At 32.0% G+C, this 27,554-nt stretch overlaps 1 protein-coding gene across 2 annotated transcripts in view; it reads left to right on the plus strand.

The window, feature by feature from the left end:
- Positions 1-27,486, plus strand: part of LOC135841976 (one cut domain family member 2-like) — a 42,248-nt gene extending 14,762 nt beyond the window's left edge. Inside the window, exons 2-5 of one of the 2 annotated variants that reach the window (XM_065359225.1) lie at positions 14,847-14,921; positions 15,403-15,426; positions 19,882-20,063; positions 20,184-27,486. In XM_065359225.1, the coding sequence (XP_065215297.1) occupies positions 14,847-14,921; positions 15,403-15,426; positions 19,882-20,063; positions 20,184-20,408 (506 nt within the window). In that variant the 3' untranslated portion in view covers positions 20,409-27,486. The remainder of the gene's footprint in view (positions 1-14,846; positions 14,922-15,402; positions 15,427-19,881; positions 20,064-20,183) is intronic. The other variant, XM_065359226.1, reaches the window with a different exon arrangement.
- The last annotated feature ends 68 nt before the right edge of the window (positions 27,487-27,554 follow it).

The following is a 27,554-nucleotide window of genomic DNA, read 5'->3' on the forward strand; positions in this document are numbered from 1 at the left end:
GTCACGCACCAGAAGCCTTTGAAAAAATGTGGCAATAATATTTTAACCTTCTCCCTTTTTCTTAAAATTGAATTGACGGGTTTTGATTCTGTGCAGTGACTAAAACTTAATGAAATGAAATATTAGATTTTTTCCACCTAAAAGGCAGACATCAAAGATTCATAAGAATTGAGAGGTTATACCTAAAAAATATCACAATATGGAGAAATCAAGTTCACCTATACCTATTCATATGTATTTCAATTCAACTTCACTTTCTCCTATACTCCTCTGAGACCACCTCCGGCGATTTGAATGAGAACTGGGAGGAAGAGAGAGAGGGGGAGGGGGTCGTTAGATTGAGAGGTAAGGTCATATTTGTGTTGAGTACATTTGAAATCATATGCGCACCATTTCATATACGTGTATCGCACAAATTCATGAATTTTTCCGGCGTTTGATTCTAAGAGAGGGGTGCTTTGAGGACGTGGAAGACGTAAGATATGAAAAATAAGGTAATAATTCAGAAATCATGTTCATACCTCCGAAAACAGTTCATTCGATAAGTCGCAATACCCTGACAGTTTACAAAAATGTTGGCCTCAAATTGAAGAGTTGGGATGCTTTCTTTCATGGCACGTATCCATTTTCAAAATAAAATAATTATTTCAAATTACATTTTTTTAAAAAAAGTTTGAGTTCAATTTCTAAAGTTGAATTTCAAAACAGTTTAACTTTCAGCCTTTCAACATTTGTATTAGGTACATGAATGGCTGAACAATTCGAGTAATCGAAAGACACGGCGAAAATCGTCTTTTATGATGAGATTGACATGGAATAATACGAGGGTCTTTCAAGAGATTGAAGGGAGGGGGTGAGGGTAAATAAAAATTATATTTTCAAAGTGTTACTATAAGAATTAGGAAACAAATAGAGGTCTTTAAGAAAAAGCAAAATCACACTCTACTGGTGGAAAATTTTACACCTTGTAAAAGCCAAATTCATACCTACTTTTCACTCTACCCATAATTATTCTCCCCCCCCCCATAAGTCTTCAGGGGGTTCACAGATTTTTAAAATTCTGAAGAGGAGATTTTTTGAGATATTTTTCTCCTTCCATCGCTTCCTGAAAGTAGAGCAAAAACTTTGAAAAGTTCTTTCGTTGTTTTTAAATGAACGAAAGAATTGTCCAAAAAAAGCTCACACAACCTTTAACAACGTTCATAGTCAAATTTTGTGATTTTTGGGTTATTTTTTGAATTATTAGAAAAAAATGTAAGGGTACCTGCAATGATCCGCAATATTCTCATTTCTTTCCTAGCTCACAGATTTTGTAAAACAATCTCATACAATTGTTTTCCAGAAAATTCAATTTTGAAAAAAAACTCTCAAAAACCTACGATTTGAGAAGAGTTTTCCTTAATTTTTTGAACTATAATGGCATAAAATTGGAAATTGGAGAAAAATTCGATTTGGATAAACTTTGCATATTTTTCAAAACTTTAGCAACCAACTAAAAAGTTGCAAAAAATTGCGAATTTAAAAAATGATGCTAAAGTTTTGAAGTAGATGCAAAATTTATCCATCGAATCGCGAATATTTGCCTTTAATTTTCTGATATATTTTCGACCATAAGATACAAAAAATTCAATTTCGAAAAAAAGCAAAGCAGCCCGAGCGAAGCAATGGCCAAATCTATCAAAAATTTGTTTTAAAATAGGTACTTCATTTTTGACGATAAAATCGATTTTTTGCTCTCTGGATTTTTCAGATTTGAAGAACAGTTTTTTAGAAAATTTAATTCTGAAAAAAATAAAATAAAACGAGCGAAGGAAAAAACTAGGATTTGAAATAAAAACTGAAAAACAACGATAATTTTAATAATGACGTCAATTTTTCAAAATTTTTTGTACTTTCTGAAGAAATTTCAGGAGTATTTTCGTACTTTGGTGCTACCTATAGGTCAAATTAGTATTTTTTCGTATTTTTGTACCATTTTCGTACCGGGAGATACCCCTCCCACGAAAAAATTCTCTCACGTGAGAAGTAGATATTCATTTTTTCTCAGGCAGTTTCGTTTAGAAAGAAAATTGAATAGTTCAACTCGAATCAAATCTATTGCCACGAGAAACTTGAATATTTTTACATATTTTCCGTCACAAAAATCAACTTTTGGGAGAACCACGAGTCCTAAAAAGAACAAAATTGCAGTGTTTAAATCTCCTCCAGTTTGAGATATTTCGAGCAAAAATTACAGACAGGTTTCACTCGATTTAAATACATATTTTTTAGAGTTTTAAAATTTTTCACCCTGCATAGTGAAAAATACTATTTTTGAGACATGGGAAACGGACCGGAGTTTAAAAAAATGTGTTAATATAACTTTCGAATACTTCAAAAGATCATGCCTATTTTAGTTAGGTACCTATTTGAAAGCAATTTATGGACAAAATATTTTTCACGACCACCCTGAAATTCATCTCAGTCTATTTTTTCCAAAAGAAAAACTTGGACTGAAAATGTGAACTAAATTCAACAAAAATAATTCTATACGAACTCGTGTAAAATTTAGCAGTGGAACCCCTCTGGAAAAAGAGCCCAAGGAAAAGTAAAAAAAAAGCCTAATTGAGTTAACAGAATAGGTACCTACTCTTTTCCAGTAGAAATCTTAAATACCTACATATGTACGCCTATTTGAAAATATAAATACCTAAACCCCGAGTAGATAATATGTTATTCAGGTCAATTATTCATTATTTGCGTTCCTTAAGAATAAATGGAACTCTATTTTATTTATAAACAACACACAATATCGTCGAGGGCACTATACCTCTTTCTTTTCTTGCTAAGATACATTGCCATAGCGAGATGTTCATGCTAGTACATAACATACCTAACAAAACCACCCTAATGCATAGTTTTAATATCTTTTATGCGGAATCGAGAATATAAATAAGTATCATTCGTTTCGCGTGCGTATTAAAAATACATACGTACATAATATGTATACACGGTCATATCGTATTCAAAGGTATTCACAATATACACGACGACGATGTCGAAGGAATTCTTCCTACACAACGAGCTATGATTAAGTAAAAATTTTTGTACATTTTTTCATCGATTATACTCGTAATACGAGTATAACTAGGTCAGTACTGCAGATAATTTTTGGCTCATTCGCCGCTGAATTGTTGGTAATAGCGAAATGTATACGACTGAACGTACAAATCAATTCCAACGGCTCGAATCGTCTAGACTTTGAAAGCTTATTCTATAGGCACAGTTGCTTTGAAAACGTGTAGAAAATATCGACGAATTTACCACCTCATCAGCAGCCGTCTAGCTGTGTATAGGTAACTTTTACGGAAACTCGACTTGGGTGGTGAATGGTGATTAAAATTGACGTTACTTTGATTCTTCAACACATCATCGTAGGTATTCATTGTGATTTGACGTGTTTTGAAATTGAAAAAAAAAAATTGATGCGCGAATTAGTTAATTAGTGAAAATTTACTAAAAGGTCATACAATTGAGAGTTCCGTATCGTAGTCATGGCAATGTTATAAACATTAAAAGTTCAACAGAAACCCTACGAAACACTTATTAATAAATCGATAAATAACACGTGCATGTCTCTTCCATTTGTAGGTATACGTTTATTTGCTTCGGGATTTATCGTAATATTTCTGTACGTTCTTTTTTTTCCCTCGACGATGACGACCATCGCGAAGTATGGTTTCAGCACAGCCAACGATGATGAGTTTAGATTTAAAGCGTTCAAGTTATACTTTACGTATACTCGTACAGCGTGCTTTTATGTATGTTAAAAGATGCAACATTCTTCGAGATGACAAAACGACGTAAAAAGTTTTCAGTTTTCTAGAAGAGTAATTCATTGCATCAGCTGCATTTTATAGTTCATCAGGATCCATTTATGTCGTCGTCGTCGTCGGATGTTTGGTACGAATACGTGTTTTCAGATAGTTCCATTTTTATGACTTATATGCGATACGAAAACAGCTATATAGCTCCAACGTCTAGCTTTCGAGTAAACTGAGCAGAAAGTTTTCTACATGGGTGAACACTGAACTCTAATACGTTAGGCTTTTTTTGATGGAATAGGCTAATCAAGTCGCGTACCTACTTAGTGTTAGGTTCGTGATGGGGAGGAAGGGGCTGTATCGTTCTAAACGACTCGAATTCGAGAAAAATGGATACAATATTGTGATCAGACGTTTTTATGAAAATTTTTGTCTTCAAGTTCCCCTGCAAATTGACTTAAATGTGTTTGAATCCTTTAAACAGGTAGAGAATAAGCCACAACTCGATTTTTACCTGCCCACATTGATTTCCACATCTTATGGAATTTTTTTTTAATTTTGGAGAAATTGGAAATTGCGCTGGAAGCTCCAGAATGGCTCGAAATTGAAAAATTCGGATTGAGAAGTTGATTTTATATAAGTTACAAGATGTAGCCATTTATGCAAATTTCAGAACATTCTCGACGAATGGAAAAATTTTGATTTTTAAAACTTTCTTCTCATGAAATTTCAAGAAAAACGCACTCAAAGGTGTCTCTGCCTGGAAATTAGCTCAAATGTGGATGAACCCTTCAAATTTCCACGCCTTCTGGAGAAATCTAAAATCGCGTTGGACACTCCAAAATGACCAGAAATGATGGACTTTGGTTCGAGGGAGTTCAGTTTCCAGTATTGTATTAATTTCCATCAATTTTACATATTAAATAAGTAGGCCTATACAAATTTTTAAAAAAGCATAATTCCCCAAAAATGGTCAATTTTGAATTTTTAAAAATTCAACAAATATCAAAAGACAACTTAAATTTTGGTTATGGGCAATTATGGGAGTTTCAGACCATGCTCTATTCAAAAATCGCGATCAGGGATCAAGGATTCTTTGAAACTAAGCAAAAAATTGGTTGAAAATGGCAAAAAAGGATGAAGGGATTGCCTTATGATTTAAATATTCAACTGATATTGAAAATACAGAAGTAATTTCAGAAATTCGTGTTTTTTTGAGGAGCTAAAAAATGAAAAATTCTAAAAAAAAAAATGAAAAAATATGCTAAAATTTTTCTCCAAAAATTCATACTTAATTGAGAATAGAACACAAAAATCGAGACAAATATGTTTTAAAATTCATGAAAGTCGAAAAATGGATGTTTAGAGCACTAAAATCTGCTCCAAGATCAAACATCTCTACAAATAGACCAACACTCTCCATTCATTCCTGACGACCCCTCCGAAATAGAAAAATTCATCACCTTAATAAAAAAACATAACTTAGCGAATTCCATAATATAAACCTCTTTACGAAGGGTGTAATAATCTAGTAATTAAAAACACTCCCCTCCCCCCAAAAAATAATGGAACGCAGATTTTCACAAATTGAAAAAAGTCAAAATATAGGATCAGAAATGGATTTTTTAAAAATTCTATTAAACAATTCTTCAAAAACTGTAAAAAAATTGAAAAATTGATGTGAACTTTTGTTTCTTAACTTGATTTGAAAATCACAAAATTAGGGCAACACAATGACACCGATTTTTAATAAACGAAAAAGGTCAAAACTTTTTTGAAATAGATGAATGTTCAACAACTGAAAGAAATTTGAAAAATTGCTAAAATCATGTCCCTCTTTTGCTTAAAAAAATCACCGATTTAGAGCATCAGCTTGATTATTGAATCATAACATAATAAAAATTGAAAAAAAAAACAAACAAACAAAACAAAATTTTAAAAAAATGGAATACCTACTCATATTTAAAAATCTAAAAGGATTGTAAGAGAGTTGAAATATTGATGAAAATAGGATCCTCTTTTAGCTAAAAAAATCACAGAACTGGAGCAGTTAGATTTTCAGTTATAAAAATGACGAAATAAAAAATTTAAAAAAATTGTAAAAAATGAACCTTTTCAAAATTTTTGCAAGATTTTGTGTGCAGTGTTTCTTGAAGTGTACACCCTCCTCCCCTCCTCTCCCCCAAATAAATGTTCAAAATTTGAGAGCGTTTTTTCGGGTTTTTCGTATTTTTATCCTCCCCCACCCCTTTTTTAAACTTTAGCGTCAACGTTGACTATTTTCACTTTAAACAATACACGTTAATAAAATGAATTTTTTACAAATTTTCAATGGAAATTGTAGGATTTTCAGAGCTAAACTCAGAGGGTTTCTGTATTTTTTTTTTTCAATCATTTTCTACACCACTTCATTTAATAGAGAACTTGTAGGACTTGTCAGAACACTGGCCAAATTTTGGGAAATATTGGCTCATCACCAAATGAGCACGAAAAAAAAAGTACGTTTAGACAATTTCTTGAATAGCTTGTAATAAGATTGTCAATTGAGAGGATCAAACTAATCAAAATTATTTCTCATCTCATCTCATCTTTTACGTATTTTTTGGGCTAAATCTCAAATTTGCAGCAGCACAAAATTTTATACTCGCACAAAGTTCTTCAAACCAAAAAATTTCATTTTCATGTCAAAAAATCAGATTTTTTCAAAAATTTTTTCAAAAATGGCAACTTTTTTGAAAAAAGTTTAAGTTGAATATGGCAAAACATGAAAAAAAGCCAAGATTCGTTCTACCTAAAATGTATTATTTTTAATCCAAAATAGGCATACTAATTGCATTAAAAAGCTTTCAAGTTACAGTCAGCACGAAGTTGATATATTTTGCCTCCCTTTATTTTAGAACTTTTGAAGGGTGCTAAGACTGCTAAGTTGGCGTATTTAGATGATTACATTATGAAATGATTACTCTAGGGGTAGGATTTCCACTTGTATGCCTTGAAAATGTGTTTTCTGCGCATATGTTTTTTAAAATTATAGGTAAAATAAATATCAAAATATTCCAAAAAGTTCAACATTTGAAAATGTTTTTTTTTTAATGGCCAAAAAGGAGTATCAAAACGCAGGATCAAAAAGAAGAAATATTTCTGATAAACAAATTATCTATTCTGCAAAACAATTCATCGTGAAAAATTCACAGCTGAATGCCAGCAACTTGAGATTTTTTTGAAGAGGGTATTTCTATTTTTATTCAACTTGTAAAATACCCTTATGAAGCGTGAAATATGTGAAATTACCTATGCCTAAAATGAAATATGTAGAGCAGAAATATAATCGTTGATGGGTTCATTGAACTTGGATTTATAATATTCATTGAGATACTCCGGATATTTCTTCCAGATACATGTTGAAAAAAATATTCAAGTGGACGAAAATCACATTTGCATACATGATTCACTTCTTTATGGCATCTCAGAAAAGTTCTGATTTTTTTTTTCGTTTTCCGCTCTTTTAATCTAATTTGCCATTTTACTATTTGAAAAACACTTCTTATGGAGGCTGAACTTGGAGCTTTGAGTATTTAAGAAAAATAATTCTGAGACCCCTTTCAAAATAAATTTTGTAACCTCGGTACTCCCAATACTGCATTTTGCTATCACCAATCCCTTTCATATTCTCAATAATATAGCCCAAGCTTCTAATAAATCACGATAAAATTGCGAAACATTAGTATAAGGTAATTCAACGAAGAGTTTTTCAATACAATGCAAAACCACTAACTTTCATCCAAGCACTATGTACATGGTCAAAATAGGATCAAAATAATTGACAAAGGTACACGTCAAGAACTTCCGGGTTTGAGACAAAGTGTACCTTACCCATACCTCAGCATCGCCGGCTCTCTTATCGAGTCTAGTGTCTTTTATTATGCTTAATAGGATTTACGAACTGTACTAAAACTTAGTCGACTCGGAAAGCAAAGCTTTGAATTCTTCGACTGTAACCGAAAGTTTGGCGTAGTTTTATAATGGACACGTTTATTACACTTACGCCAGCCGCAATGTTATCGTAAATATCAATCTGCAAAGATACAAAAGTATTACGTCAGCGAGTGAATCATTACGAATGAGGCAAAAAGCTCGTTTTAAAGCTCCTTTCGAGACATTTATTTCAATTTTTATCATTTCTCGAAGCGCAAAAATTAAAAGTTGTAAAAATGTCGCAGACGCGGCGAGTTTCCGTAAAATATTTCTCACCGGAGTTGTTTACACTTCGGGTTGTCGGTCTCCGTATCGGACATTAGGTTTATTTTTCAATTAAAAAGTATATTTTTACCACCCCACAAACAACGTCGACATAAAGTTGGTAAATTTTAAATTTCGTTCCATTTTAGACTCTTGTACGAGTAAAAACAAACAAATCATACGAAGCGGAAATACCCAAACGTCCCAGCAAAGTTTCTAAACTCCAATCGATATAAGAAAGAAAAAAAATACAAGCGACAATAATATTAGGTACCTCGAAGAAGTGGGGAAAAAATTACCGAATGCAATTAAACCATTATGGATTTTTGGTAGCAAATTGAACAGTGGGTTACTTTCGGAACCAAATCAACGAATTAGAGTTTTGAATCAATACAGTCTGTCTCGTTTTTTCCTTTCTACACCACTCCATATCGATCCGGTTACATCATAACCGTTTATTTTTTACGTACACACGCATTTGACCCCAAAAAGCGCGGTTCAAGTTCATTAAACCTATTGATTTGTGTAGTGAGAGTTAACGGAAATACCTAATAACAATTGAACAACTTGAGTTGTTTTTGAGGTTTCTTATTTTTTTTTTCATTTTATCGAGCTTTCTTCGCGTACGAGTAGCATCGAATGCGACCAAGTTTCAGCCCTATTTTGTTCCAGTCGACGACGTTGACTTTTATATGTACTCGTACTTGTATGTAGAGGTATCTATTTCTCTCTAGCTATGTACAAAACTTGCATAGGACGTACCCTTGTTCGTAGATATACCTTGTATTTAAACTCTGAAATGAGTCTCATTCCTCCAGTTTTCATAACCAGATACCCATTGTTTTTTTTTCTGTTTCTTTTACACAATGAATATTTCAAAAGAACCACCGATTTTTCAATTTTTCCCCTCGGATTGTTATTTAAATAAAGCGTCGAATTTCTTTTATATTAGAGTTGAAAAATTACTTCGCCTAATTAAACTCGTTGTTTTTTTTTCGTCGTCGTAAAAAATTCGCAATCTGAAATGCGCCTACGTTTTGTTCTCCAGAAGGAGAATTTTAATTAAAATGTTTCTACTTTGATGGCACGTTACGATTTTATATTGTCGTTTGTTCCATACACACGAAATGAATCATAATACCTATTTACCATTTGAGATTTTTTTTTTATAACCGAGATGTAAAATATTATAAGGAAATTATTCGATACGATTTAGGTGTTTTTTAAAGCTATTAGCAGTTTTGAGGGAAGGAATGGTGTTTTTGGTACATTATTTTATTTTTAATTTTTCAAAAATAACTAATAAGTATTTCTTTGACAAGGTCTCCAACGAAATTTCAAAGTAGTTAGGTACTTTTGGCAGGATATTTCACACATTTCACATATTTTTGAGACAGGGCTGGCACTTTTTCATTTTCCCACCCGGTGCAAACTCTAATGTTCATAATTTGGTGAAAAGTGTGAATCACTTTTGGGGGGGGGGTAAACAAGAAGCACAAAAATCTTGAATTAGCTGTGATGAAAGGAAAGGAGGTGAGATTGCAGCAGTACCACAGCATTTTTTATGCAAACACAGAGCTGGAAAGAAAACTGAAAATGTTTCAATTGTTTTGATTTTTCAAGTTCTGATATGGATTGAACAAAATTTCGAATTGAACTTCAGAATTTTTTTTGAGCTGAAAAAAATCAATTGATCCCTTAATTTTTAATGAATTTTCGAAAGATCTGAAAATGATCAGGTCTTTGGAAACATTATTCCATACATATTCTGGATCATTAATCAACTGTTTTTTTGTTTTGATTTTTTTATGACGTTTTTTCCACTTTGGAATTATTTAATAAAAATATAGCTTCAAACTTCCCATCTTCCAAAATTGGTTTTTGAGATCGGCCCAATTTTTCCACAACTTTCTGAAGGTGCGCATAAGGCACGTTTCAAAAATATAAAAAAATACATAGTAGATTAGATTTCATTTAACAGGTTTTTCCAAGTTCGAAAAAATTCAATAGGCAGGAACTCCGGGTCAATTTTCAACAAGAATTGAATGATTTTTAAAAGAAGAGAATGATGAAAACGGGAACTCTGAAAAAATATTGTGATCTACCTTCTCGCCATCACTTTACTCCTTCTTTACGTGACAGAGTGGTCAGCTATGCAATCTATGCGACAGAAATGAAAATTACTTACATTTTTTTTTTAAATTGAAATAATTTCATTTGAAATTTTTATGCAAGAAATAGGGTTATTTTTGGAAATGTTTTGCTATTTTTTTTTTTTTCAATTGAAATATTTTTCAAATTTGAAGGGTTTTGATTTGTTTTGAAATTTGTATATGGTACTTACAAAAAATAGGTTTATTTTTTGAAATTGTCGCCCGGTGCGTTGCACTGGGTGAAAATCTTCGCCCAGTGCAAGCGCCCGCTTGCACATGGGCTTCCGCCGGCCCTGTTTTGAGACTAATGGAGAAAAGGGCTCAAAAATTTTACGCGCCAATTTTGTTTTTTTAGATTTGAAATTAGAAAAATTTTTTGAATTTCATTTTGTTTATTACCAACGAAAATAAAAACTTCAATTTTACCTCGATTTTTTTTTAAAATTTCGATTTTTCAAAAAAAATTTTAAAATGAGAAATGATTTACCCTGACTTTTCCAGATTTTCCAGACAGCAATTTCTCCAATTTACCATACCCTTCAAAAATGAATTACACATAGGGTGGGGGGGGGGGGGGAGTGTCAATTTTTTTTTGAATATTAAGACCACAAAATATCGTTAATAGGTCTACATTGTGCCCTTTTTTCCCAAACACGACTATGTGCTCAAGTATGAAGCTGTGGCTCTGTGAAAAAAGCTCAAAATTTGTCATGTATTTAAAAAAATTCAAAAACATCATCATTGAACTTTGACTGGGTGAGCTGTTCAGCCCATCTGGGAAACTGCAGAAGAATTGCTTGCCGATGTATCATCAAGTTTTTTCTTTGGTCTTCCTCTGCGCCTCCTACCAGTTGGAATGTATTCTTTGACTCTTTCAAGGGGACTGTTCATCAGGTATTCTATCAACGTGTTTTCGCCATTTCTTTCTGTAATCTTTCACTCGTCTAATGATTGCCTCTGCTCCTAGCTCCTTCAGGATGTCTTCATTCCTTTTCCTGTCTCGTCTTGTATATCCTGTCGTGGCTCGCATGAATCTCATTTCTGCCGCAGTTACTCTACTTTTTATATCCTTTATTCTCATCGTCCATGTTTCACCTTCACACAGCAGCATTGGTCTTGCCAGCGTATTGTAGGTTCTTATTTGATCGAGTTTCAGCTCTGACTTTTTTTGGAAGAATGGCTCGGTTTATCACTCCGCTTACTTTCAGGAATTTGTTGATCTTAAGTTGTGCGTCGACTTCTCCTTTGTATGATAGCTCACATCTGAGATATTTAAAGCTTTCAAGTTGTTCCACTGGCAGTCCATTTACAACAATTTTATTGTGTATTGGCTCTTTCCCCTCAAAGGCCATCACTTTTGTTTTTGACAACGAGATTCTCATTCTGTATTTATCAGCTCCTTTCTGAAGGTTGTGCATCGCTCTCTGCAAGTCATCTTTGTTGTCAGCAAAGACCACCTGATCATCAGCAAATAGCAGGTTATTGACATGGGTGTCATTGATGTCTAGCCCTTTTGGTTTGGTTTTCAGCCATTCTTTAATCATGTCGTTGAAGTAGACGTTGAACAGACTACATGACATTGGGCATCCCTGTCTTACTACTCTTCCTATCTTCTTTGCTTCTGACATGTTTCCAAATCTTACTCTTATTACCTACATTATCTGTGTATATTTCTTCAATTAGGCTTACTATTTGTTTGTTCACTTCGATTTTCCTCAGGAATTCAAACAACTTCTTCCTTCTTACTCGATCATACACCTTCTCCAGATCACCGAAGCACATGCAGGTTTCTAGGTTATATTCTCGTCTCTTCTTCATCAGCAGCTTTGTTATCTATGCATGATCTTCCCTTTCGAAATCCATTTTGGATTTTGGCATTCCAATAAGGTATTATTGGCTCTGCATGGTTCTAGAATTCTTCTCACTAGCATCTTTGCAAGTATTTTGTAAGCAGCATTTAGTAGGCTAATTCCACAGTAGTTTCCTGGGTCATCATAAAACGAATAAAAACAAAATTCAAATGAGAAATGGAAAAATCTGTTTGAAGTAACTTTACAAGTACTGAATCACACAGTTGATTTCGTTCACAAAATTCCCTGACTTTTGAGTAAAAAATGCTGAAAATTTCAAAATTCCCTGACTTTTCCAGACCGACCAAATTCCCTCAACTTTTCCAGGTTTTCCAGGAAAATGGATGTCCTGTAAAATGTTTCCAAAAACTGGTAACTAAAGTGAAGACCCATTGGTTTAATTTTTTTCAAAATCGAACCAATTTTGTCCACCTTTACACATACTTACATTAAATAAGGCAATAGGTAAATCGATTCTAACGGCGAATTTCAATTCGAAAATCAGTCAACATCATAAAGTAATGTTACGAGAGGAGCGTTCAAAATCAACTTGAAAGTAATTTTCATAAAAAATATAGATGGAAAAAAGAGCGAAATTTAAATTTTTGGCGAGGTAAATAGGCTAATTGAAAACCAAAAAAATGAAATCTTCCTTACAGTTTCTAGGAAAACATTTTCAGTTCATTTCCACTTTGAGAAAAATTTTATTCAAAAAAAAAAAAAAAAAAAATGCTATCACCATTGTTTATAAGTACAGATGTTTGAAAATATATTGGGAGGGGGGATTGGGAGGAGGAAAAGGTTTTAGTCCTGCCAACATTAAAATCATATTCTGCTACAGCAGTCCTCTTTCGAGTGATTTGTGGTTCGCTCAACTTCATCTTTCTTACCACATCACATCCATCCCTTGATCCCTTCATCTATCACGATATCAGGAAATGATGAAAACTGATTTTCTGACATTTTTCTCTGCGACAGAACTGAATACTCGTAGATATATGGATTACAAATTTTCAATGAGAATATTCAACGTGAATAAGGAAAATTTCTGCAAACTTTCAAATCCATAAATAAACAACAAAGGAAAATTTCAAAAATTTGAAAATAATTGGAAATTTATTATGTAGTTGTACTTGATAATAATGGACTTTTCAAACTGACATTTTATCAAAATAAGTATGACATACCTCATATTTTGAAGAATTATAACTTTCTGGAAAGCTTCCGCAAGTTTCCAAAATATGAATTTCTTGAAATTTATCATCCCTACCGATTGGTAATGATCACTTCTGAGTTCTGATCATCACGAGGCCTTCAACTCTCTTTTTTTGAGATAGCTCCTTCTTTGAGTGAGTGAGTGAGTGAGTGAGTGAGTGAGATGACTGACTGGCCCTGTTTGAGCTCGGATTCGTTCATCACGTTAGGCCACTGATTTTTGAAATAATAAAAATGCTAAAATATGTATTTATAAATTTTTTTCAACCAGCAGTCAGTTTGAAATTGTTTAAAGTTCCTCTGAACCCCACATAAAATATACCTAAATTATCAAAACCAAAGGTTGAGATTAAAAATAATAAATTCAAATAAAGCCATTCTGAAAATTTCAGGAACCAACCACTATAATTATCTGGAAAATAAATTCCCTGTGTTTATTACGATTATTTTTTACATCCCCATGAAATAAATTTCATTTCATTCATCCATTACAAAAAAAAAAAAAAAAAAAAAAAAAGGAAAAAACCCAGAAAATTGGATAAGAAGATAAATATTCGCTAAATGTATAAGTGAAATAACTAAATGGAACATTTGTTGATGGTATTTTTTTCTTTTTTTTGACGTACCACCCACTTTTTCCTACACAACACGCAGGGTAGAGAAAACAGAACGATTTATTAGATAGGTTAGCCAAAGTAGTCTGCCATTGCTCACTCTGCGGTATTTCGAAAACTTGGTACAAACATTAACTGGGCTCATTTTTTATACGCTGTAATACTTACCACAGGATCAATTTTAAGTCCACGTCCCACATCCCACCAAACACTAATGCTTCTGACTAATCACTCGTAAATAGAGTAGGTAGGTATCTAAATAACGACGAGTTCGTGAAATTCATTAGCTCGAAGGGTACGAAAAGAAACAAACGAAAGAATCAGTATAACTAAAACTTCAAAAATAAATTTACTTCGGTATATAAAACTAAAATAAAAGATTTCCATTCGCTTTGAAAAACTGTTCAAAGATAGCAAAATTTTATATTTTCCAGCGAGTTAGGACGAAGGAAGAAGAGTAAGAAGAAAAATGAAAAAATATTTCTTCTTCGTGCTCGCGAAGAGTTTACTTTTTCAAATACTCGCGTCCTCATTTTAAAAACAGTTCTTCATAATGATGTTTCACCGGGGAAAAAACCGTTTGAAAAAGTTTTACCCGGAGAATTTTAATTATTGCGCGCTACACCGAGTTAAGCAATTGTGAAAGTTCTACATATAATTATTTCCTTTTTTCTCAACCAAACGAATAAAACATGTTTGTGTATTTTTTCCGCAACCGTTCAAAGCTCTCTGTGCTTGTGCTGGTATTATACATACCCTTTGAACGTATGCGGTTTAATTTTGAAGAGGAAATTTCTCTTGAAAATGTCTGGCTTCGAAAAATTACCAATGTGTGCCACTGTAATAACAATCGGTCGTATATTATACGTGGAAAACGTCACACATTACTCGTATTTTTACGTATTTTATTATTATTTTATTTTGCTGCTATTTTTTTTATTTTGTAATCATGTATTGATATTAATTTTTTAGATGAATCTGTAATTGTGTCTTGTGATGATGCATATCGTTCGCAGTACATGCGCTATCCTAATCAACCTTATATCGGTAAATATTTTATCATATGTATAATTGATCGTATAATTTTATAATAACGCTTTGTTTGTATTTGTACATTTTTTGTTTTGTTTTGTTTTTCAAACACATTCGACTCGTAGCCAGACATTCGAGTGTCAGAGTGATCAGTATTAGGAGATAACACGTCGTGAATTTTAAATATTCGTGTAATATTCATGTATGCGCATACTAGATAACAGGCTCGAAGTATTGGTAAAGGTCGTGTGTGATGTCTGCTCTTATGGGTATCTAGGGGCACTTACATTTTCATTATTCCTAAAGGGTGTCTTTTTCTTTGCGGTGTATGTTTCATCTTTTTTTTCTTTCTCTCATTCATTCACTCGAGCTTTATACGTATTTGTATGTATATGCACAAATAATGTTTATACGTTGAATATTTATCATGATAAGGAGATACGATAATTTTCCTTCTACTCTAATGCAATTTTTTTTCTCTTTTTCTCTGTTACAGCTGCCCAAGTGCCGCAAAGAAGCAGTGAGTATTTTATTGAATTTTCAAACTCGTCGGTGTAAAAGCCAAGCTGGGGTTCGATTGACGGTATCTGGATGGTTGAAATTTGTCTCGATATTACTCTACGTCGTCTTCTTTACTTGGTCTTTATAAATCTTTACTTACTGATTCCAAAGCGATGAAATCTATTTTTATATTAGAATTTTCTCAATTTCTTTGGCGGTCTCCATTTCGAAAATTTATCAATTTCTATATACCGTGTCATTCGCTCATGTTCTCAATGTCTAAGAGTAGAATCTACTTGATTAGTTTGGAAGACCCGGAGGTGGTAAAAGAAATGCGCTAAAAATTCATTTTTTGGGTAACTAGAAAAAGGTGGTATTGGGAAGGGGGTTGAAAAGTCGAAATTTCTTTCAAAAAAACACATTTAGGGAGCCTTTGAATCGATACCTATATCAAATTCGAGCATTCAAATCAATCAGAAAAGGCTGCATGCAAGTAACAAAATTCAAAACTGCTAAAAAAAGGGGGCAAAAATCCATTTATCAGTAACTGGAAAGAGGAGGGGGGAGATGGAAAGGTTCAAATTCCCAAAAAGCATATGCAAGGTATCTTCTGAATTCACCTGTCAAATTTCCTCTTTCTAAATCAATTCTGAAGGGCTGCTAAAGGCGTGTACAGACTACAGCGCTCGTACTTGGTTTTTTTCCAAAAAAAAAAGTCACTTCAGTAACCAAAAAACTCAAAAAAGTAACCAAAAAAGAGACAAAAACTGAGCAAAACATTTTAATGTAGAGAAAATCACAAACAACAGAATATTACAAACTGAAATGTTCTGGTTTTCAATTTTTAAAAAGCTGAACTAAGTATTTTGAAACTTTTTGAAGAAAAAACGAGAATTTTTAGCAATTTTTGGCAACAAAGTGAGAATTTTTGGAATTTCTGACATAAAAAACATTTTAGGCAAAACGAAGCGAGACTTTGACAATTTTAACAAAAAAGGAACTTTTTGACAATTTTTGGCAAATAAGCGCAAATTTTGGATAATTTTTGAAAAAAAGTTTTTTTCTAGTCAAAACGCAATATTTGACAATTTTAGCAGAAAGTAACAATTTTTGAGAATCATTGGCTAAGAAATTTCGAGATTTTTTTTCACGAAAGAGAGACTTTTTTGCATTTTTTTAGGTAAAAAAGCGAGACTTTTGGTTAATTTTTGAAAAAAAGTAAGACTTTTGGGAATGTTTTGCAAAAAACAAGGATTTTTGTCAATTTTCAACCAAAATAAGACTTACAGTTTTAGTAAAAAAAAAGGATAATTATTGGCGAAAAATGGCACTTTTTTGTAATCTTTGATGAAAATGAGAGACTTTTTCAATTTTTCGGTTAGAAAGTGAGACTTTTTTTTTTTTTTTTTTTTTTGCAAAGAAATAATTAATATTTTTGAATAATTTATAAAATAAACTGGATTTTATTTGGAATTTTTTGTAAAAAAGCGACAATTTTTAGCACGAACAAAACTATTTGTCAGTAATTTTGGATCAAAGTTATCTGCTTTCAAACTATGAACTTCAATTCATCAGCAAACTAATTTTGAGAAAATTTTATTGATGTATGTAGCTTCAAGTCAGATGCCCAGTAAAACTTTTTAAATTCTAGTTCAACATCAAAAAAAAAAAAAAAAATTGAAGAAAAGGTCATGATTGATCGAAATTTTTGAAAGGCTACGACTCCTACAATTTTACATTTAGGCAAAACATGATGCAACTTGATTTCTAAAAAATTAAACGCCCTACAAAAACTGTATTTTCATATTTGGCCCGTTGTGTTAATTGTGAACAGGCCAGAAATGAGTTTCAGATAGTTGAATCGCATTAAGTGCCCTTTACGGACATTTTTCGAAAATCGAAAAAGAAAAATTCAAACGTTTCCTTCATCTTCAGATCAAACCCTGCATTTTTGTATTTTTTTAAAAAGGCAATCCAATTTTCAAAATTGATAAGTCAAAATTTAAAAAACTAAATTCAGCGTATGAAATTTTATATGGTGGAGAATTTTTACATACGTTTTACATTTTTTTTGTTTATTGTAAAAAATCTAAAAAAAAAAATTAATCCAAGAGCCAATTAAGACGTTTACTTACACAGAAAAACCTAAATTTCCAAAATTTTTATTCAGATTTTTGAGGGAAAATAATTAACCGCTTCAAACGACACAATCGTTCATGAAAAAGAAGTGAACCTAAAATTTAAGTTTTTTTTTGCCTAATTTAGTAGATCGAAAAAACAAATTTCTGGCCTTAACAGTTTCAGGTGCAACTCTTCAAGTCCAACAAAGATGATTCTTTCATAAAACAGTCAATTTCAGAAATTTGGCAAATAAATTTTCAAGATACAAACTTTGAAATGGCAATATCTTATTGCCTCTTCCTAGCTCATTCAATTCTACAGATAGGCAATTTTACATAATAATGCCTCGAGAAGTTACATCCTTATTTCACCTTCGATGTCAAGAAAATTTCAACTTTCGAAAATTTTGGAAATGAGGAATTTTACGAGAGAACCCTTTTTCGTTCACCTATTGCAAATCTAATGATTTATGTTACCCTCCTGTGACTTGGGGACAAATTTTTTTCAAAAAAAATGATCCGTCTTCTTGTTTCATGAATTAACCCTCAATCTTGGCAAGCACTTTTTCATTCCCTTTTAATATTCATATTTGTACTATTCAACATCGTATCATTATTCTTTTAAAAATCAAAATTGATGGTTGAAAAAGTAAGGAAGGAAACAGAAAGATGAATAGGAAATATTATTGTCCCAAAAAAGACATATTTTAGGCCTTTTTCAAAATTTCCAATTTTATTCAGCTATTAAAATCAGCCAACAGAAATTGAATTTGAATCAACGACATTGAAAAAACAAAGCAACCTTCAGACCAAATCTATATCTCCAAACATATTCGCAAAAAAAATTATATTCTTCCAAACAAATTATTACATTTCTGTCGCCAAATTGAAAATCATATTTCGGAACTGGAAACGGAAATAAATTTGAAATTTATAGTCCTGCGAAAAGGTTACTTTTCTCCATTAATGCATCGAAAGAGCAATTTCGCAGTCATTCTTGTATTTCTTTCGCTCGGCTTCAGGGTCGTTTTTATAGTAGCATTCGACTGAAAGCAAAACGAACGCCAAAGACACTCGAGCATCGAGCTCAATTTAAAATTTTCAGCGAGCAAAAAGCATTATTTTAGCAGCAACGCGAAAGGTGAGGGAAAAAATAGACGAAAACTTTTCTAATTTTTTCGCAATTTTCTGATTAAACTTTGCAAAACCTTTGGTTAAATTTCAAATTGAAAATGCTTACAGAGGAACGTCTCATGTTTGAATTTTAAAACCCCCAACTTCTTAGATATTTAACCAAGTTTGAAATACCGGTGATAAAATTTCTCATAAATTAAAAAATTGTCTCGAAAGAAACGAAACGAACGGCGGCGGGCAGAAAAGTGATTAAAATTTAATCTGCGAAGGGGAAAAACACAAATATCAATTTAATAATTTAGAAGTAATTATTTGCGTGGAATGGATAATTTTTCATACCTTTTCTTCCATTTTCTCATCGTTAAATCCCCAGCAATTTATTTGTCTCTTTTTATTACGCGAAACAATCTCGCGCGACTTTTTTATTTCTCATTTTGAAGCGACAACGCGACTGGAAATTTCATTAAAAGATGAAATTATTCGGATTTCCTTTTTCAAATTGGAGAAAAAAGTAAATTAATCGAGGAACAGTTGAAATCTTTCAAAATGAAGTGGAAATGATTTATAGCCTCGATAAGTATATTAACGAATGATCACGTGTTCTGCACCAGCCAATCCGGCATTCCCCTCCCCCCTCACCCGGTCGCCTTTGGCTTTTCACAGAAACGAAAAATTAACCACAATTTCGTTCCACGGATGGGGTTATTTTTCACGCGAAAAGCTCCCAAAACGCGGAGGAGCGCGCATTACGTAATGAAAATTGAATCTGTAAAATTTCGCTGCTGATGTAGCCTACGACGCGACGCAGGTGGCGTGGCACACATGCGTTTAAAAAGACACGGATAGAAAAAAAAATAATAATAAAAATTAGGTTGCGTTTTTGCGCCCTGAAAACTCGTTAATGTTGAGAATTTTTCAAGTTTTACTCGTACAATAGAAATATAGGTAGTACACATAGAGAATCCTACCTACACGAATTACATCACGTTTTGTAGAATAAAGTTTACGACATAAGGGAAAAATATAAGTTGAAACCGTATCAAACATAGATAGTGTTTCGTAAAACCTTTTTTTCTTCTTCTCTTTCCTGTTTCCACGTAGGAGTGAGGCTTTAGTGTAACCAGATTCCGCAATGTAAACTCCAGTTTAATAACTTCCTTTATTACATATCTTTCAACGTTTTAAATTGCCAACGTTGCTAAATTACTATTACATTACAGCTCCTACCACCAACAACACCACCACCACCACCACGACGACGCCATGTAAACGAAAAGAAGAACCTACTCAGAATACAAACACAAATAATAACAACAACAATAATAACAATAATACGCCGCCGAAAAAGCCTCGTTTGGTGTTTACAGATCTTCAGCGAAGGACATTACAAGCAATTTTCAAAGTAATATAATATTTGTATTGTTTATGAATGAGCATTTCATGTGTACTGTAATATCAGTCGTCGTCGAATACATAGGTATGTAATTTCTCTTTCTCTCTCGTTTTGTTTTCCACTTATTAGGAGACTAAAAGGCCATCGAAAGAAATGCAGGTCACAATTGCTCGTCAACTGGGTCTCGAACCTACCACCGTTGGTAATTTCTTCATGAACGCGAGAAGAAGATCGATGGATAAATGGAAAGAAGACGAGCCGCCTAAAAGTGCCTCACCACCTCAGCAAGATTTCCAAGGCGAGCCTATACCATCGGTTAATATTATCACGCAACAGCCTGATAATATTCTATAATGAATACAATCTTAATTGTAATTTTATACTAAGGTAGTGTAGATGCCTAATTCTTTCTTTTCTTTTCTTTTTTTATATTTCGGTAACGATCTCAAACATTGTGATATACAGGTGCACCTCCCATATAAAACAACAACCCACCTTTAGACTTGTTTTCAAAATGCCAAATGCTCATTTCCTGGTCCAAATTTTCCACGTGACAGGTCTATAAACATACAGGGTGTTTGATAGAAATGGTACTTCCCTTCCCTTCCCCTCCATCTTAATTCAAAAACAGAATCTAAATTCTAGCAAGCTCCTAGGCCTTTAGTCTTCTTGGACGGATTTTGGGCACCCCTCCTGAATGTTTTATTTTGAATTTTGTTCGAATTTAAAATTGAAACAGCAATCTAAAAAATCAAAATTATGAAATTTTCATAGAATCGACCATGTTTACATTAGGCAATTAATTTTATAAGCCTTGCGCAGCAATTGAAGCAGGAGGGATGTCAAACAAAAGATTACATAGAAAAAGGTCAGGTTAAAAGTAAGATGAATAACAAAACTTATACAGTAGAAAATTATCCAAGCCTGAAAGCAAAAGAATTATGAAATTTGGAAATATAATCTGACTGAGTAAAGCAGCGAAGAAACCTCTCAACTCGTCTATTTCCACTCCTATGAGTAGCGAATTGATTTTCCAATTGGAAATGTTGGATTCAAAATGGTCAAATTTGATCAGACTTGTTTCAAAAAAATTGAAAAACGTATTTTTGGAAAAAAAATTGAAATTTATAGGCCATGATTTTTTACATTTTATCCATAGTTATAAATTTTTAAAGCTTTCCTGCTCCTTTTAATCTAATTTCTTTTTTAAAAAAACATCAGAGATCTGCTTGATTTTTCATCTTTATCAATTAACAAACATTTAACGGGATTTTCATCCAACATGATTTTAAAGGGTGGTCGGAGTGATCGGGGTGGTCCATTTGTAAGGTTCCAAAAAAATGAATCATTTCAGTGAAGTTGAACTATCCAATTTTTTTTCGAAGTGAGAATTTAGAGAGCATAATTACTCACATCATTTTGGTCGAAAATTTAATGAACTCAAACGTTTCTTTTCATTTTTTTTTCTAACAGTTTTTGTTCTTTTGAGAAAACTGTGATGAAAAAAAGAGAAAAATTTAAATTTCTCAGAGGTAGAACTAAGGGATCTATGAAAAAAGTAAGGCACGTAATAAAATTATGGAGGATAGGATGGTCTGGATGGTTCATTTAAGAATATGCAAAAAAATCGTCACACTTTGCGGATCATAAAAAATAAATTTTTTAGGAAAAATTTTGAATTTTGTGAAAAAAATGAAGAGAAGCAAAATTATGATGCATGAAAGAGTTATTCCCTGGTAAAATAGGTGAAATGCCCCTGTCCTCGAATTTTTGAAATTTTGATAAAACATTGCTAGGTGCCTTTAAAAAAAATGTTGAAGCCGAAAAATCCCCCCCACTCCCCTCCCCTCACAACGGTGAAAAAACGTTTTTTTGGGGGAAAAATCATAAATTTCAACGAGTTTTGAATAAAAAATTTTGAATTCACCCAAAATGTATTGAAGAGACCTGAGTCTAGCAACGTGAATTTTTTCAAATTTTTTTGACTCCCCAAGGGGGGGGGGAGATATTGACAGAAGAAAATTTTAAACCGTCGTATCTACAAACCTAATTCTGGTACACAAAATTTGGGCCAACAATTTTTGAAAAAATTCACGTTGCTAGACTCATGTCTCCTCAAAATTTTTTATTCAAAACTCGTCGAAATAATTATGATTCTTTTTTCGAAAAGAGTGTTTTTTCGCCATTGTGAGGAGGGGGGGTAAGGTGGGGGAATTTTTTTTGGATCCAACATTTTTTTTAAAGGCATCCAACAATGTTTCATCAAAATTTCAAAAATCCGAGGACAGGGACATTTCACCTATTTTATCCGGGAAAACCCTTTTTTCCCCCACAAGAAAGTCATATTTTTTGAAATATTGTGAGCTAGATTAGGAAAGTTCACCTTGAATCGATTCCTTGTGCATTGTTAAAAGTTGAAATGATCAAAATTCAAGCCCTCTGAGAATAAAATGAAGGGAAACAAAACAGCAGAGCTTAAAACTTCCCATCTGCAGTGATGTATGATGAATGTTATCCAATTTCCACAAAGCTTTGTTTGTAGGTAAAATTGTTTTTGGAGTGCTCCTGGCGCAGAACTCACCTCAGATTATTTCACTCAAATAAGCAGTTACATGCTCAAAGCTTGAATTCTGAGACATGGGATGGTAATTTCGCGAACTGAACTGAACTTTGAAATGGATAATTAAATTTAAAAAAATACAGAGTCATACAAAAAAAAATGAAAAGAAGCAAATTGTGTGAAATTAAAAATTTTTTAGCTAATGGAATGCAATGATTTTTTCTTTCAGGGGGCTTTGTTTTTGATATACTTAGCTCCACTGAAAAAGATTTCCTATAAACATTTTTGTATAAGGGCCATCCTGTACAAAAAATCATTTCGATATAAATAAAAATCCTCAAAATTTCCACGCATTTCTCCCATACTAAATGCTCAGAAAGCAGGCAATCATACTCTAGATAATCCGTAACCCAGCTTCTGAATCAAAAGAAACCCTTCATCTCTTACAGAACACCCTGTATGTTGATTTATTTACTTTCAGGTTCTTATTTGACTCAATATCGCAACTTTTGATTACTTCCCAGCAGGTTTTTTTCAAATATAGAACAGAATAAATATATTCTAATCCAATACCTATCCATTACATTAACTCGACAGAAGAGCATTTTGAAAACAAGTATGAAATCTAGTCTTCTGAATGGGAAATTCCTACATAACTTGGAGATGACCATCATTACTCATTTGTTGATTGATATACCCGAGACAAAATACCCGTCAACATTCATCATTGGCAAAGGGTTAATTTGATAAATAGTTGGCCGCCGCCGTAAAGTACCATGTACGAGTATGCGAGCATACCGAATAATGTCATTTATTCACGAATAGAATGCAAAAGTAGGTTTGTCAAATATTTACATTCCCAATCGAAACTTTTATTTTATTCATAATCCATATTGGCGAAGTTTCCCTAAAAACGTGCATCGTATCGATTTATGTACATTGGCGAATTTTTGCTCGCTTCGAGAATATACCTAGAGGCATTCTCGATTCCGCATACCTAATACTTAATTATAATAAAATTTTAGAATGAAAAATTTTCCAAATAAATTACCCCCTTTAGAATAACAAGTCGAGTTGAAGAACCCTATAAAAAATGTTAAAAAATTCTTTAAAAAGGCATCGTTTTTTTAAATACTGTTCCATCGTATGTTCGAAATTCGAGTAAAACCTACCTATTTTAGAGATGAAAATGGTACCGGATGAATTAAATAATTATTTATTGATTAGATTACCTACGATACCTACTCGAGCTATTACACTAAAATGACGCGATGTTTTCGCCGTAATTACCTAAGTACATATTTAAGTGGCCTCGTATACTCGTAAAGGTACATGCTTTTAAGCGTTTCCCAAATGGTATCACTTGTGGGAATATTCGCCTTTTTAAACTGCATAATCGAAGTGATTCTGAAAAATTAATGCGCCGCTGTGTTCATTCTTTTGTGAAATTGCCAATCGACTTAGTCGACTCGACTGTACATTGTGAAAGTTGACGGGTTCATTTTGCAAAACACGAATCATTTATTTTTTATTTTATGTAATGTGATTTCTATTCGAATGAGTTTTGAATTCCTTTAAATACCTATTTCATTTAAGACGCCGATTAAACTTTAAATTGGTTACGAATGGAATGATTTTCCTCAAAAGTAGCCCCCTCCCCCTCCCACCTTTATTCCTTCGACATCTCGCTTAGTTTTTTCTCACCACACCTTTGCCTCGCTAAAGAAAATGTTACGTTCAGACACAAAAACACAAAAATGAAAAATGAAAAACTTCTCACGAGCAAAAAAAAATATACCATAACCATTTTACAATTTTTATTCTACTATTTTTCAAACCAACGATACATCCTACGCATTTCATTTACAGAACGAAATTTCTTACGAGTTGTATATACCTAAGGTGAATTTTTTGTTTGAAATTTTCCTCCTTAGATTTACCTTTGTTCGTGAAATATTGCCTTTGATAAAAGAATTTCTTAGGATATTTGATATTAACATCAAGGTTATAGGAAATATACGACGGAGGGAAACCAAACGAAAAGAAACCGAAGGGCTTTTCAAGGTGGCAAAGTGTTCATTTGGACCAATTTAAATAATTATTTTTTCGTAAAAAATACTCGATTCGGATTTTTTTTCGATCTTGAGGCAACGATAATATTTTTGTAGAGAAAAAATCTACCCACGTATCACAGTTACTTATTCGTCAAATATTTTTTCATCACTAAGCGAATACCTCTAAATTTAATTGAAATTTTCAGCATTTAAAAAATGATCATGGTGCTACTTGTTTTCATCACTTCCTCTTCCCTTCCATCGCCTAAACTAATTAAATATTGATTTAGGTATTTAAATAAAATAAAAAAATTGGCAAATAGGTGCCAATTAAAAAGGAATTCAAAATTCATTCTTTTACCTATTGTTAAATTTATTTGAGAATTTCAAAAGTAAATGATCATATTGAATGAATTTGCAAAATGAAAATCATTAACAGATTTTTTTTTAAAAATCTATCAACGAGAAATTTCAACACTGGTAACAAATCTAGTCAAATACTCGTATTGAAATTCTAGTCATTTACAAATCATTTTACAAAAAACTTATCGAACTTATCTAGTCAAAATATTGTAAATGAACATTCCAAAGAAAACAAACCATTGGCCCAAAGAAACTACATCTAGTCACTTTTGTTCAAATAATTTTCTATACTAATTTTATGTTTACAAGATGTCATTTTATTTTAATAGTACAAAAGGTTTTTTTTTTTCTTTTCAGTTTCTATTTACGTTTTAAGTAATATTGTGTAAATATGAAATGTTTTTTTTTTTTAAATATCTAGTCTGAAATTTTCATCTTGAAATTTTTTCTTACCACTTTTAATTTGATTATAAGTTTTTATTTTATCGTTAGATACAGCTTGATCTTTTGCCAAAATTTTTAAATAAGTAATTAGTTTCTAATGTATCAAAGCTGCATATAAACGTGTATAGTAATATTTTAGGAATTCGTTAAGTTTTCTTTTTTTTCAAATTTTCATTTTAGTTGTATTTTTCAATGAATCAAATACAAAATGTTTTTTTTTTTTTTCTAAATTGCGAACTGATTCGGTTGCAGTAGGGTGATATTTGTTGGAAGGGTTACTCGATTTATGTAGAAATAAAATGAAGCAATTTTTTATGGTGAAAAATGAAATATTCAAATATACCAAAAAAACTTTCCATTGAAAAATATTTTTAAAAATCACAATCGACCGAATCAGTACAACTTCATCTTATGTAAAAGAGCTTGCTAGGAATATTTATAGAATATCACATAATAGGTAATTTTATCCGTCTCAGGATACGAGAATAGCAAAAAAATGATCAATCTGGGAAAACAATACAGCACTTCTAGTTGTTCCTGAATTAAAAAAAAAAATTAACGAAAATGAAGCCAAAGTCTGAAAAAGTTTTATATATTGTTTTAATATAGTTTGCTTACAGATTTTATTGTTATTTGATCTGTTTATTATTATAAATTATTTAAAAAACGTTACCTTTTGTATTTATATGTATAAAATATTGTTTTTGTTTATTTTTTTAATCTTAAGTATTCATGCAATTTTGAAATTAATACAGGCGAAGTATCAAAATGCAAAAGATTTATCAAAATTTTTACACGTCTTTGTGAAATACGTTTTCTAACATTCGAGTCCGAATAACTTCAAAATTTTTTCTCCATAATTCACGTTTTGAAAAGCTGTATACAATACACGAAAACAATGTATATTGTATTATACACGATTTTTAAACATTCCTTAATAATATTATAGTTGGAAAAGATATTGTTAATGTAGTTGAAATAAATTGTTTTGGGTTTGAGTTATAGTAGAGAAGCATGATTGGTATATCATTTGTATTTGAGAAGGGCTGGAGGGAAAGAGCAGCAGACGACTAAAAAATAATAATCAAATCCCTGATATTTTCCTGAACAGATTTTGAAACGAAAAATTGCTTCAAAAAATGAGTTACCTATTTGAAAAAATAAAATCGAATTTAAAGTGAAAAATTTATAGTTACAATTAACACAGATTTTGCGTTGAAAAAATGTTTTAAAAAAAGGGTGCTTTGAAATTTTTCAACAATTTTGCTCTAAAATTTGGGGAAAATGCAATTTTTTGACAAATGATATACCAGTTGAAGTGAACTTTAGATGAAGTAGGTAGTTAGGTAATGCATTTATTACTTTTAGGAACTGTTTAAATTTTCTTTTTGATGTCAAAAATGAACTTAATACAAATGATTATAATATTGAAATCCGATGGAGTTGACGAACTCTTCAATAAACATGATATTTTTTTTTTTAAATGCATACTTTTTTCTGGGGAGCCATCGGATTATTCACACTTATGATATTTTTCTACTTAAAAATTTAAACTTTCTAGTAGGTAGTAAAAAAGAAATGGTGTTATTTAGAAAATAAAAAAAATATTATAAGCTAACTTCAATTTTGAACTACTCGACAATGGAGCATGTATTTTCATGATATGCCGAGACAATCAAATTTTTAATTAAAATTATTCCATAAAGAGCTCAATTTTTGATCCACACGAGGAAAATTTTCGAACTCCGATTAAATTGAAGTTAGCTTGAAAAAAAAGGCAATAGCTCACGTAAATGGGAACACGATTAATCAGTAACAATGACATCGCGAGTTTTTTTGTTATATCCTAGTTTTTTTTTGTTTTGTTGTTACTCGTATTGAAAAAAACTTGTAGATATATTTTTTTTAACGGAAAAATTTTGAATTATGAAGCAGTTTCATAAGTATGGGATAATTGTAAATACTGTTTTATATGATTAGATATTTTTCACAATAAAAATTTTTGAAGGAAGTTTCATTTCACTTGACGATTTTAACCGCAATTTCTTATAAGAAAATACAGAGGTGGATAATGGAATG

Source organism: Planococcus citri, chromosome 3 (assembly GCF_950023065.1).
Source record: "Planococcus citri chromosome 3, ihPlaCitr1.1, whole genome shotgun sequence".
In the NCBI taxonomy this organism is placed as follows: domain Eukaryota; kingdom Metazoa; phylum Arthropoda; class Insecta; order Hemiptera; family Pseudococcidae; genus Planococcus; species Planococcus citri.